The sequence below is a fragment of the Hyperolius riggenbachi genome, chromosome 6 (assembly GCF_040937935.1).
Source record: "Hyperolius riggenbachi isolate aHypRig1 chromosome 6, aHypRig1.pri, whole genome shotgun sequence".
NCBI lineage: Eukaryota > Metazoa > Chordata > Amphibia > Anura > Hyperoliidae > Hyperolius > Hyperolius riggenbachi.
This window is the reverse complement of record NC_090651.1, coordinates 273,286,471-273,300,369: the sequence shown is the minus strand read 5'-3', so window position 1 is coordinate 273,300,369 and position 13,899 is coordinate 273,286,471. Positions and strand designations below refer to the sequence as shown.

Sequence of the window (13,899 nt, the reverse complement as noted above, 5' to 3'; positions counted from 1 at the left end):
CCCTCGTGGGGGGGGGGGGGGACGAAAGCTCCGTGTATGGCCGACAAAATAATGTGATTGAGTGTGGCTCTGCGTGAAGTAAAAGTCGGTACCAACATTTGAAAAAGCGCTGTCCATTCACTTGAATGGACAGTGCTTGAGTGAGGATTGCCACAACCGTCATTTATTGCTGGTTCAGGGGCCTTGTGAAGCAAATAAAAATAAGATACTTACCTAACAAGTGGAAAGACTCTGGATAGCCCAGAGGTTTCCCAGGACTTCTTGCAGCCCATCATTACAGCACAGGGTGCCTTGGTTTTTTAAGAGTGTGAGCGCTGTAATGGACAAGCATGTCCAAACTAGGCAGGCATGAGTAAAATCTAAGCATGCCCTGTAGAACAAAGACACTCATTCATTAGGGAAAAAGCGATGCACAAGCACCTTCATTGTACTGGGCATACACAGTCCTTACTCACACGTGACCAGTATGGACACGCTCGTCCATGGCAGCGCTCACACACTGAAGAAACGTATTCGATCAGAAATGGACTCATCGTAGTAACGGTGGGGTGTAAATATGGGAAACCTTTCAACTATCCAGAGGTGTCCTACTACTGAGGTAAGTATCTATATATACTGTAAATGTATTTGCTACAGTATTTCTATAAAATAATTGCTAAGTGGGTGGAACCCAGCCCTCTGTAGTATCTGAGGTCCATCTGTGCCTTTCTGGTCCCCTCTACTGTGCTGCTGTCAGTCCAACTAAAGTCTGCAACTGACTCAGTTGCAGACTACTGCGCATCCGCTGTCCATGTCACGTTGGCCGTGAGTGTTCTGCGCATGCACAGTGGCAAGTTTTCTGAGCTGTGCATATGAAGAACGCTACTGACAACTGAAGCGTGATTGAGGGTGACAGCAGCACAATAGAGGGGTTTGGGAGGTAAGTGAGGGACCTCAGATACTACAGGGAGCTGGAAGAAGCCTCAGGTGAGTAATGCTCAACCATTACCCACTTAAACTGATTCTAAAGTAAAAAAAAAATGATTTGAACTTACCTGGGGCTTCTTGCAGCCACCTGGAGTCATCCTGACAGCCCACGATGTCCTGATTCCCTCCAGCCAGCAGTAGCGACCCCCGCAAAGCTAGTCAGTCACCAGCTACTGTGCATGTGCGACCCCAAGCCGTGCACACCCTGATTACGATGCTGTGGCCAGGAGCTTTCTAATCCTGCGCAGTGCACGAAAATTGCTACTGCGCATGTGCAGTGCGCTCATGGTAGTGGGAGTGCGATCAGAGTGCGCATGGCCCAGGGCCGCGCATGTGCAGTAGCCGGCGACTGGCCAGCTTTGCAGGTGTGGCTGGAGGAAATTAGGAGGACTCCAGGCGGGGTTGCAAGAAGCCCCAGCTAAATTCAAATCATTTTTCTTTCTTTACTTTAGAATCACTTTAAGGTTTACTGGGGGTGGGGGGAGGGGGCAGTGTGTGTGTGTGTGGAGGGGGAGAGAGAGAGAGAGAGAGAGAGAGAAAGAAAGAGAGAGAGAGAGAGAGAGAGAGAGAGTGTGTGTACACAGTGTGCGTGTTTTCAGATATATGCAACACACATTTTTAATACAGCAACAGCACAGGTATGGACAAGTTGCCTTACCAAAGGCTGAACTTGTGTCCCTTCTCTGTCTTCCACAGTCCACATGCTGGATCAGCAGCAGCTGCAGCACACACACTTCTTCTTTTACAGTCCGACTTCCGAGGTGCATTGCAGAGCGTTCCCCGCCTCTCCATTCCCTCGATAGGCTGAAACCTTTCAGGAGGGCGGAGCTGGACATGTCAGGTTTCCATGACAGTGAGCTAGGCTGTATGAGCGAGTGGCCGTTCCCAGCAGCTGACAGGCATCTTGCAGCTGCTAATGCCTCTGCTCTCTGCCTGATTCCGAACTGCACACTCGCCTAGCCGCCCACAGCACAGCACACACGCTGCAGTGTGCAGATCAAAGCGGGCTGCTAAGGACCAAACAGGGTGAGGTAACTGTAACTTCAGCCTCAGTGTAAGGTCAGGAATGGAGTGGACACAGCTCCTCAGCAGTGTGCCGCCCTTTACAATGTTGCAAAATCTGTCGCCCTAGTCCTGTGTCTTGGGCGCCCTTCCAGAAATCCGGCCATGCCTATTGTTTATAGGGCATTCCTCAAGCCGAATACTTTTTTGTTTTTGCTTTAATACTCTAATTCCCTATAAACTAAACAAGCCACGCCCACAGGTTTTCAGAGAGCCAAGGCACTTTCAGACAGTAGCAAGGGCTCATGGGAGCTCAGTCTGGGCAGGAGGAGGGGGAGGTATTACTAGCCAGAGATTTCAGAGGCAGAGGGGAGGAGGGAGGAGGAGGGGGGATTAGGTTTTTTTGCTCAAGATGCAGATAAGCCTGCCTCTGTGTAAGGTTTACAAACAACATGGCCGCTCTCATTAAATATCACAGCAATAAATAATCATATTCTATTAAAACTGTTTGCAGCTAGATTTGCTGTGTAAACGATCTAAACTTTAGATAAGATATATAGACAAGTTACTTGTTATAGTTAGTTTTTCATCTCGGTTCCGCTTTAAGACCTATCTGTTAGAACAAATTGTTAGAAGGTAAATTGTTAATGTTATCTTTATTACTGAGTCTCCGGATCCTATAAAATTGCTTAGCATTATACTGCTGGTTTATGTGTATCACTGAAAGTTGTGGGTGTCACCAGAGTTGGACAAGAGCAGGACCCATCTAACACAGCTACACCTACGGGTGCAGTACACATTTTCGGAGGGAGGAGATTGGGTGGCTTTATACTCAGGTAAATGAAGAGAAAATTGGTCTGTAAAGGTAGCATACATGCAATAGTAAAGCCTTCAGGACCATGGCACTTTCCTTTTTAATACAGTTAATGCACTTCTTAACCTTGTTTACTAAGAAAGGTTGGTCAAGCTTTCTGCGTGCTCCCCTTCCAAGTACTTTATCCAAATTGAATTAAGGAATTCATTTATTTTAGTAGGGGTTAGTTAGAGGTTGTTGTAGTATCTTGCAAATTCTTGTAATATTGTTTTGCTATTATTTTGTACTACTCTTTATATTTCTTTTTTTCTTTTTTCTTGTTTATTCTTTACAAAATAACTCTCTGAAAAAGGATCTATACAAAGATGCAGGCTGCCCCCCTCACCTGTCTGCGCCCTATTCTGGCAGTTGGACTGAGCGACTGTGGTTCACAAAGTGCTTTTGAAAATAAAGAAGACCCTGACAATCCCCCTTGAGGAGATGGGCTAGTCCAAAACTTGTCAGTTCTGTCGGAGTTCTACTACCTACTGTAAGTGACAGCAATATATAGTTATATAGTTTTCACATATTTTAAATTTTATATCGTTTCGTGATAGAGGTCCTTTAAAATAATACCATTTGCTAAATTATTCATTTATCCATCCAATCATCAATTTGTTTTAGCAATGTGGGGCATTAATAATATAAGTACAGGTACACAAGGGATGATGGGGTTAAGAGAGAAATACTGTAGAGATACATGAAAGATTGCTGAGATCTGCTACTTTACAGATATTCACTTAGTTACCGTATGTCGCACACAGTGATTGGTTTCTTGGACTGTAAATGCTAATTAATCTTAATGAATGCAGGTGTGACAGCGGGAGACAGGGGGTTAACTTACCAGCGGTGGCTGGAGGGCTCTGCCTCTGACACAGGAGACCAGGGTTCGAATCTCGGCTCTGCCTGTTCAGTAAGCCAGCACTTATTCAGTAGGAGACCTTTGGCAAGTCTCCCTAACACTGCTACTGCCTATAGAGAGTGCCCTACTGGCTGCTGCTCTGGCGCTTTGCGTCCGCCAGGAGAAAAATGTTATTTGTCTACCCAGAAGTCTGTGGAATCCTATGTGTATCATTCCCATCACATGCGACGTATGAGACACGTTCCATGGCTCACTACTGCACTTCCTCCTTCAAGCCGGAAGGAGGAAGTGTGGTAGTGGGTGGTGGAACGCGTCACATGCGTCGCATGTGATGGGAACGATACGCATAGGATCCCACAGACTTCTGGGTAAGTTAACACCCCACCTCCAGCTGTAACACCTGCAATCATTAACATTTCAAATCTGAGTAGCTACGAACTTATAGCTACTCAGAAGCCCATCCCTGTCCCACATACATCCCCAACTGGTAGCACATCACACGTTTTCACTTTTACCTGGGCTGCAGTGGTTGGTGCATGGTGTGTTTCTCATTCATGCTACAGGATATAGGTAGTAGTGTTTTGTAAGTAGTAGTGTTGTAAATTTTTATTTTAAACATTTAGATAACATTGTTGACGAAAGGTTTTTTTATAACTTATAAAACAAACGTGCAATATATTTGTTTCATCCTTTTCTTATATAACTATCAGTGGAGTTTAAACAATTTACATTTAAAATGTCAAAAATATAAGTGTTCTGTCATATCACATACCCGAAAATTAGTTCTTAAACACTACATGTGCAATAACAAAGTTTCTTAGAACCACCATACATATATGTAAATACTCCTTCTTTTGGCTATATTTGTCTGGGGCAGCGTGCGATAAATGGTTGGCACTCGTCACCATGAGAATCAGAGTTTGATACATACATATATATATATATATATATATATATATATATATACACCCATATATATATAGTGGGGGACTTCATTGCAGTCTGTAAAAAGAATACTGCTTGCATCTTGCATGGAAATGCGGAACCTGTTTAGTTATCATATAAACTGTATATCAAAGGGATCCTTATTCAGAAAAGTTGAAAGCCCAAAAGGCTGGTACTTTCATAAGAATTGCAAACCTGTACTTAACCACTTGAGGACTGCAGAGCTAAACCCCCCTTGTGACCAGGCCATTTTTAGCAAAATTGGCCACTGCAGCTTTAAGGCCAAGCTGCAGGGCCGCACAACTCAGCACACAAGTGATTCCCCCCCCCCCTTTTCTCCCCACCAACAGAGCTCTCTGTTGGTGGGGTCTGATCGCTCCCCCCATGTTTATTTTTTTTTAAAATAAATATTATTGTTTGTCGTTTTTGTTTAAAAACCCCTGTTTCTTTAAGACCCTTCCCTCCCTCCCTCCCCACAGCCAGCCAATTATGGCGATCGGCTGTCATAGGCTTCTGCCTATGAGAGCCGATCGCTCTCTTGTCCCCCATGGGGACAGCCGTGTCACACGGCTGTCCCCAGTGCAGCGCTGCTGCTCATCGCAGCGCTGCACGTAGTAAATAGACGGCGTGATCGCCGTCTAACAGTCTCCCGAGCGTCAATAGCCGCTCGGAGACTGAAGGCGGGGCGGAGCTCCGCCCTCCGAGCATGAGATGCGCGCGATCTCATGCAAAACAGAGCCCCAGGACTTTACGCCAATTGGCGTTAGGCGGTCCTGGGGCTGCCGCCGCGGCCACGCCTACTGGCGTGACGCGGGCGGCAGAAGGTTAATTAAAAAGTTCTCTAATGATTATACATACTGGAAAAAAAATAATCTCAGATTGGAGCAATCTGTGTGCACATTGATATAAGATTGTGATTACACTATCAAAGTATTTTCACCCCTGACAAAGTCCCCAATAAAGGGGTTGAAACATAGTGTTTTGGGGAATAACCAGGTTTTTGAAACTTGCATGAGACAGCTAGGTACTCCCCACAGATTCAAGTTTGCTGGCTTGATATTTTAAGGCAAAATACTACTTTTTTTGGAGACTTTCTGTATGTATAGTTATTAGCAAACTTTTTAGCTTTTTTCAATAAAAGTTACGGTTTGATTGTACGAGGGCAGAATTCTTATGAATAAGAGGTGCATTCCCTAAATACAGTCCCCTATTTACAAAAAGGTTCAGTTCCCAGAGATTGTTAGTTGAATTTGTAAGTTGACGCGTGTGTTAAACATGGTTGAACGTGGATAAATGATTTACTTTTCAACAACTCTGGATTTGGACATATAGTAAAAACTATGTTTTTTGGTTGTTTTCAATGCGCTTTTAAAGGGTTTTAAACTACTTAAAACAGACTATACAATACTGTAACAGTTAATAACAAAAATATGTAATAAAAAAAGTATTGTATAATTTGTACATTAAGATAACTTGGTTTGTATTTCTGAAATGTTGTAAATCAAGTCGTTTTATAAGTAGAGGACTGCCTGCACTGGTAAAATTGCTCTCTGCAGAGAGGACAGAGCAATTTTTCAGGTACTTCCAACAGTTCGGAAGAGCATATACAGGTCCTTCTCAAAAAATTAGCATATTGTGATAAAGTTCATTATTTTCTGTAATGTACTGATAAACATTAGACTTTCATATATTTTAGATTAATTTCACACAACTGAAGTAGTTCAAGCCTTTTATTGTTTTAATATTGATGATTTTGGCATACAGCTCATGAAAACCCAAAATTCCTATCTCAAAAAATTAGCATATCATGAAAAGGTTCTCTAAACGAGCTATTAACCTAATCATCTGAATCAACTAATTAACTCTAAACACCTGCAAAAGATTCCTGACGCTTTTAAAAACTCCCAGCCTGGTTCATTACTCAAAACCGCAATCATGGGTAAGACTGCCGACCTGACTGCTGTCCAGTAGGCCATCATTGACACCCTCAAGCAAGAGGGTAAGACACAGAAAGAAATTTCTGAACGAATAGGCTCTTCCCAGAGTGCTGTATCAAGGCACCTCAGTGGGAAGTCTATGGGAAGGAAAAAGTATGGCAGAAAACGCTGCACAACGAGAAGAGGTGACCGGACCCTGAGGAAGATTGTGGAAAAGGACCGATTCCAGACCTTGGGGAACCTGCGGAAGCAGTGAACTGAGTCTGGAGTAGAAACATCCAGAGCCACCGTGTACAGGCGTGTGCAAGAAATGGGCTACATGTGCCGCATTCCCCAGGTCAAGTCACTTTTGAACCAGAAACAGCGGCAGAAGCGCCTGACCTGGGCTACAGATAAGCAGCAGTGGACTGTTTCTCAGTGGTCCAAAGTACTTTTTTCGGATGAAAGCAACTTTTGCATGTCATTCGGAAATCAAGGTGTCAGAGTCTGGAGGAAGACTGGGTATAGGGAAATGCCAAAATGCCTGAAGTCCATTGTCAAGTGCCCACAGATAGTGATGGTCTGGGGTGCCATGTCAGCTGCTGGTGTTGGTCCACTGTGTTTTATCAAGGGCAGGGTCAATGCAGCTAGCTATCAGGAGATTTTGGAGCACTTTATGCTTACATCTGCTGAAAAGCTTTATGAAGATTTCATTTTTCAGCACGACCTGGCACCTGCTTACAGTGCTAAAACCACTGGTAAATAGTTTACTGACCACGGTATTACTGTGCTCAATTGGCCTGCCAACTCTCCTGACCTGAACCCCATAGAGAATCTGTGGGATATTGTGAAGAGAAAGTTGAGAGACGCAAGATCCAACACTCTGGATGAGCTTAAGGCCGCTATCGAAGCATCCTGGGCCTCCATAACACCTGAGCAGTGCCACAGACTGATTGCCTCCATGCCACGCCGCATTGAAGCAGTCATTTCTGCAAAAGGATTCCCGACCAAGTATTGAGTGCATAACTGAACATCATTATTTCAAGGTTGATTTTTTTTGTTTTAAAAACACTTTTCTTTTATTGGTCAGATGAAATATGCTAATTTTTTGAGATAGGAATTTGGGGTTTTCATGAGCTGTATGGCAAAATCATTAATATTAAAACAACAAAAGGCTTGAACTACTTCAGTTGTAGTGTAATGAATCTAAAATATATGAAAGTCTAATGTTTATCAGTACATTACAGAAAATAATGAACTTTATCACAATATGCTAATTTTTTGAGAAGGACCTGTAAGTGTGACCCAAAGTCGGGTTACATTGCTTCATTCTTTTTCTTTTTTTTTTTCCAAAAAGGTCATTATGATGGCATCTTTCATATTTCTCTCACTATGGGTTTACTTTTAAATCACTACGACTGCACTGAAAAGAAGAATAAGGCAAAAGCATACTGTGGTCCTTGACAACTTGCATATGAAAATGCAGACAAATATCCACAAGTGCAAATATTATTAATTATAAATAAAATACAATCTAAAATAAAACAAATAAAATGACATGTGCAATGGAAGAGGATAATATCCTGTAAAGTAAAGCCCAGCATCCAAGGAAAAAAGATTAGTATTAATGGGACATTTTAGGAGTTTTGAGTGTTCTAAAATGCGTTTTATATTTCACTATATACAAGAAAAAATCCATAATTAACAACAAACAAACAAGAAAAACCAAATCCAACAGTTTTTATGTCCTGAAGTAGCAATCATATAGGCACATTCATCCTGGTCTGTATCTCATTAAAGTGATGTAGTGCTCCATTCTCCTCATATATTTACTAAACACATTTAGGTGATATTTAAATACAATTTTGGGTGGGTTTGAGGAGGAAACTGGCATAGTCATGGGAAAGCTACCCAGCCCATTTTATCTTGGTCTGTCTGCAAGAGGACTGGCTTGCATAACATTTTGATGTCTACAGAGGGAACAGGAAGCATTATACCAAACTTTGAGGTGCTCAAGATTGATCTCTCGAACCACAAAGCATTTTATTTGGTTATTGACCTGAGGAAGCGAGGTAAGCCAGTGAAACGCATTGTGTGATCCTTTATATATATTTGTATGCAATAAAAACTTGAATTATACAGTTATATTGGCTTCTGTATTTTCACAGAGGAGGAAAGCTAGCAAGTTTATTACACAGAGGAGGTAAGCCACCAGTTCTTACCAATCAAAACTGTTCACTGATCACTATAAATGAACACGTTTACCTATTTGTCTTTCCTTTAAAAATTAAATGATAGTCAGATCACATGACCTCTGCACTTATCATCCACTGATATTGCTAGCCTTCTATAGTGATCCATTTATTAAGGAAAAAAGTATACAAGCAAAAAGTAGCAATTTGTATGCAAAGTTTTCGCCTCTCTTTCATGCTAACATATTCTTCTTAGAATTGTCTCTGTATTCAAACATTGGCAATGTTAGTCTGAGGTATCAAAAACTAAGGAAAGGCAAAATGTTGTGGTGGCACGGTGACGTAGTGGATAACACTCTTGCCTTGAAGCACTAGAGTCCTTGGTTCAAATCTTGGCCAGGACAATGCAGTCTGCATGGAGTTTGTATGCCCTCTCAGTGACTGCGTGGTTTTCCTCTGGGCCCTCCAGTTTCCTCTCACTTTCCCAAAACATGCAGATATGTAAATTAATCCCCTTAGACTGCATTAGGAACATAAGGCAATGACTGTCTATGGTAGGGATTAGATTGTGAGCTCCTCTAAAGGACAGTTAGTGACATGATTATGTAAACTGCTGCAAAAAATGTCAGCACTATATATAAGGAAGATGTCAGCTCTATGTAAATAAACAATAATAATAGTACAACATAAAGCATGACAGTGATGCCACAGATTGTCTCGTTGATATTATTATTATTGTTTATTGCATTTATAAAGCGCCAACATGTTACACAGTAATACATGGGTTAACATACAAGGTAGGACGTACAAGTAGCTCACAACAAAACAAGATCATGCAAATGTCTGATAACAGTCGTTCAGTGTCTTTGGTCAAAATAGAGACTGTTCTAGTCCACAGGAAGGGTGACAGACAGTATGATTGCATAATCAACCTGAAAACACGGCAGGATTTCTGGGAAGGCCACAAAGGCCATGGCCTAGGGAGATAAAATTCAGCAGGGCGCAGGACTTGGAGAGATAAGAGGTTGCATGTCAAAGTAAACCACTTCTGCTTTGCTCTATTCTGCCTGAATTCCAGAGATCACTGCATCTCTCTCACTGCAGAGTGTGTGTGATGTCAGCATCTGTTGTCATCTGAGGATCTTGTCCAGTATAATGAGTGGGGACATACAAGCTGCTGTGAGAAGAAAAATATATAGGCTCAAGTAGTAGAACTTTTGAGTTCAGATTAGTTTCTTTATGCACGCATTCATGGACCGGAATTATCAGCTCTTCTCTCCCCCAGACTGATGTTTATTACTTGGTCAGAGCTGTTAGACCTGAGACCTGTTAAATTTATGGTTTGCTTTTCTTTCCTAGAGAATGACAGCAACATTCTTTGTGCTACAGTTTAACTCTTTCCTAACATTTTTTAGAAGCAGCAAAGCATTTTACTGTGTTAGCCATCAGTGAAAGCAGGATGTTTTGAAACAGAATGACAACTGTATTATATTTATTTACAGTATATTTACAAAACAATGTATGCATCTCCTGCTGACTGTATATATAGCTGTGTGTCCTAACATCTTGTATACAGGAAAAGTAGTGAAGTCTGAAGATGGCTCATTAGCCAAAGGCTCACTGTTTTCTTTTGGTTAGCAAATACATATTATCATTCTATTGCAAAGCTTAAAAACTTCCTGCTGACTGATTTTAAGATCTGTCTTAACTTGCCCTAAGTGCTAAATTGTCACCGTGTAAAGTACACCTGAGCTTATGCTAGGTAGGTACACATGATGCAATTTTTTGACAGATTTACTGTCAGATGGACTATTTTCAACATGTTTTACTGAATGATTTTTTTCATAGAAATGAAAGGAAAAACAATTGAAAAATTGATCAGACATGTTGGAAATAATCGATCAATTGCATTGTGTGTACCTAGAATTACACTACATCTATGCCAGCGTGTATAGTTTGGGATCCTTCTACTTACCTGTTCTGTGTTTTATATGGGCTTCTCTCCACTGCACTACCCCCTGTTTGTGACTCTGACTGCAGCAAGTCGCACAGAGGACAAAGAAGCAGCGCATACTCTGTCCTCTCGGGCTTCTTGTAATTTTGCTCTCCTGTATGCATGTGCACAGCAGCTGAGGCTGGGAGTGTTATGGGTATGCATACTTGAGAAGTGATTCTCATACATGAGCATCATTTCTGAATTATGCAAGCCTAGAACACTATCGGCTACTGTGCATGCAGGCTGGAGTGCAAAATTACCTGGAGTGGCCAGAGCATGCACTGCTTCTTTGTTGAACAGGGGGCAGAACACCAAAAAAGAGGCGGCCCATTTATCCCAGTGCCCACTAGTTAGAGTTAGACAGAAGGGGGGGGGGGGCGGTTGGTGACAGCCGACCTAGGGCACTGGAAAGTACAAATCCGGCCCTGCCTGGAAACACCAGGGAGGAGGGCCCTGCCAGAGGCTTACAGGCATCAGTAGAATGCCAGCAGTAAATTGAGCATGCTTCTCAACCCAGTGCTAAGTGTATGAGCACTAATCAGTGTTACCAGAAGGAATCTGGCCACTTATTTCACATTACTTGAATAACAAAGGGTCCTTGAGCTGGATATAAACAGGGGCCTAAACCAGTGATCTGCAAACTTGGCTCTCCAGCTGTTAAGGAATTACAAGTCCCACAATGCATTGCAGGAGTCAGACAGCCACAGTCATTCATAAAGGCAAATGCAATGTGGAACTTGTGGTTCCTTAACAGCTGGAGAGCCAAGTTTGCAGATGACTGACCTAAACAGAGCTGGTCGGATTTTATTAAAGTTGTCTTCTGCTAGTTGGCTATAGTTTGCAATTGTTGCCTGGCTCATACTTAACCTCAGAGATGTTTGCTGAAAGGTTGGGGAATAAGTGGTTTACACGCTCACCTAGTGAGTATTTATTGCCTCATTTATCCAAGTCTAAAGAATCACTTCCACTCTTCTCTGATCTCCAGGCCAGAAAACCTCAGTGAACACTGAACAGGCCCATAATGATATAATTTACCCATATCAGGAACTGTCTGTATTTTGCAAATGCATTTCATAATTAATCATAATTTTCGTGCAGCATTCAGATAAAGTTTACCCTGTATAGAGGTGAAGCAATAATGCTGCACCACCTTTCCTGCTAGGTTTTAAAGCATATCTGTAGGAAAAAGCTTTGTTGCACCATTTAACCCGTACAGGCCATAGACCTGCTTTATTCTGTTAATAATGAATAATCCTAGTAGTGATTTTATTATTTAGGCTGAGACTTGTAGCTGGACTTAATAGACAGGCCACTAGGTGATCCAGTAAAATATAGCCAACAAAAGCCTATATTCTAGTCACCTTTCCTATTCCTTTACATTGAGCAACCAGAGCCACGTTTCAGAAGCATGACATGGATCATCATAGGCACTGTCGATTCAGCCATCACACCATTCTCCTTGTTACTGAAGACTGAATACTCAGGCAGCAGTGTAAACATTACTTGTAGGAAACTCATGGAACTGACCTTCCCAACAGCTTAAAGAGAAACCGTGACCAAGGATTGAATTTCATCCCAATCAGTAGCTGATATCCCCTTTGCCATGAGAAATATTTTCCTTTTCTCAAACTGATCATCAGGGGGCTCTGTATGGCTGATATTGTGTTGAACCCCATCCCACAGTGTAATGTAAGGACCATGGTGCTGACATCAGACTGTGGGAGCCTTGTTGCATTGTAAGAAATAAGTAACACATGTTTCCAACTGCCAAAAAAGCAAGCAGCAGCTACTTCCACTGACATCACCTGCCAGCAGTAAAAATGTCACCATTTGATAAATGTCAGAATGTAAATCAGGGAGAGGAAAGATTTTACAATGGGCAAACACTGACTAAATCATTCGTACATAATTATTGTAAAAATGAAGCACTTTTGTGTTCATTACGTTATTTTCACTGGAGTTTCTCTTTAAGTCTTCAAGCAGGAAGAAGCTTCAAGGCGTCATGGAAGAGTCATGACTTTTAAGACACTAATAATTTGAAACTTTTTTTTCCACCGATTTTCATTTATAATAGATTTCTTGAGTTCCACTTTAGTGCAATAGCGATACAGTTTAATATAATTTTGAAAAGTTTGTCCTCTATTGAGTGTGGCATCAACTCCTTTGCGGTTCTTCATTTAAAAACAGCTCTTGGTATATCCAGTGGTGGACATTAGAGTCTTAAAATGCCAACAAGACTTCCAGTTCTGTAGCTGGCATAGCTATATAGCAGTACCAACCTTCCAGTATTATTCAAGGCACCCAGTCCTCCAGCCATCAAAATTCTACAATATATGCAGTAGTCCTTCTTTGCCAGAGATATAAGCTAAAACCTTTACATTAGAATTACCCTGTAGTGCATTGTATTGACGAGTTCCTTCTCTTCATTTGTATAAATATTTATATAAAACTCTGAGTGAGAAGGCACTTTTGTGCAATATAGTACCATGCATTAAATAGAATGTCACTAGTACTCCATGTTTAAAAGTTTAACTCCCCATTATTTCTTTGTCAGGGGTTTCTTCTCCAATGCCACAGTGAAGATACATCCTGTTACTGCTCCGTGGAGAAGATGTCACTGCTGGTTCCTCTCCAACTAGAAAAGAAGATATTATTGTTTAATGTGGATCTACAACCAACATCACAAGTCTGCATGAATTCTTTTCTTTGTAATCATAACACATACTAACAATATTTTCAACTAAGTTATTTTATGTTTCAATAGCAGTAGTAGTCCTGAACCGTCCTTTAAACTGGATCAGAACTCTTGCACAGCACACAATGAAAAGTCTTTATTCCATATATAGTTGCTAAAGAAATCCACAGCTGTGTCTCTCGGTTTATTTAGCCAGATCAAACTTTCTTATCAGTAGCTTTGAAAAGACTGCAAAGAAGCTCTGCCTGGAGAGCCAATTCTCTCTCAATATACATAAACACTGAGGCTTACAGTGGTCCCTGGAAAGTGAATCTAAGTTAAAAACTTTAGTTGTTTTTTTAGAACTTCCATAATTTTGCAATGAAGAATTTTCTTTATAAAGGTTATCATGCTGTGGCTAATCTTTTAGAGCAGAGAGGAAGTTCTGAGGTTAGTTTTACTGTAATGCTCTTTTCCTAGGCAATAAACCCCA

At 41.5% G+C, this 13,899-nt stretch overlaps 1 protein-coding gene and 1 long non-coding RNA gene across 2 annotated transcripts in view; one reads left to right on the top strand and one right to left on the bottom strand.

The window, feature by feature from the left end:
* The first annotated feature begins 1,833 nt into the window (after positions 1-1,833).
* LOC137521521 (uncharacterized) lies at positions 1,834-13,594 on the top strand. The gene is made up of 4 exons (XR_011022143.1): positions 1,834-1,992; positions 3,135-3,311; positions 8,713-8,747; positions 13,287-13,594. It is a non-coding gene; the product is annotated as an uncharacterized lncRNA (long non-coding RNA).
* TMPRSS13 (transmembrane serine protease 13) overlaps positions 8,180-13,899 on the bottom strand; it is a 122,543-nt gene continuing 116,823 nt past the window's right edge. The window contains exon 13 of the mRNA XM_068240883.1: positions 8,180-13,367. Within this exon, the coding sequence (XP_068096984.1) occupies positions 13,347-13,367 (21 nt within the window). The 3' untranslated portion in view covers positions 8,180-13,346. The remainder of the gene's footprint in view (positions 13,368-13,899) is intronic.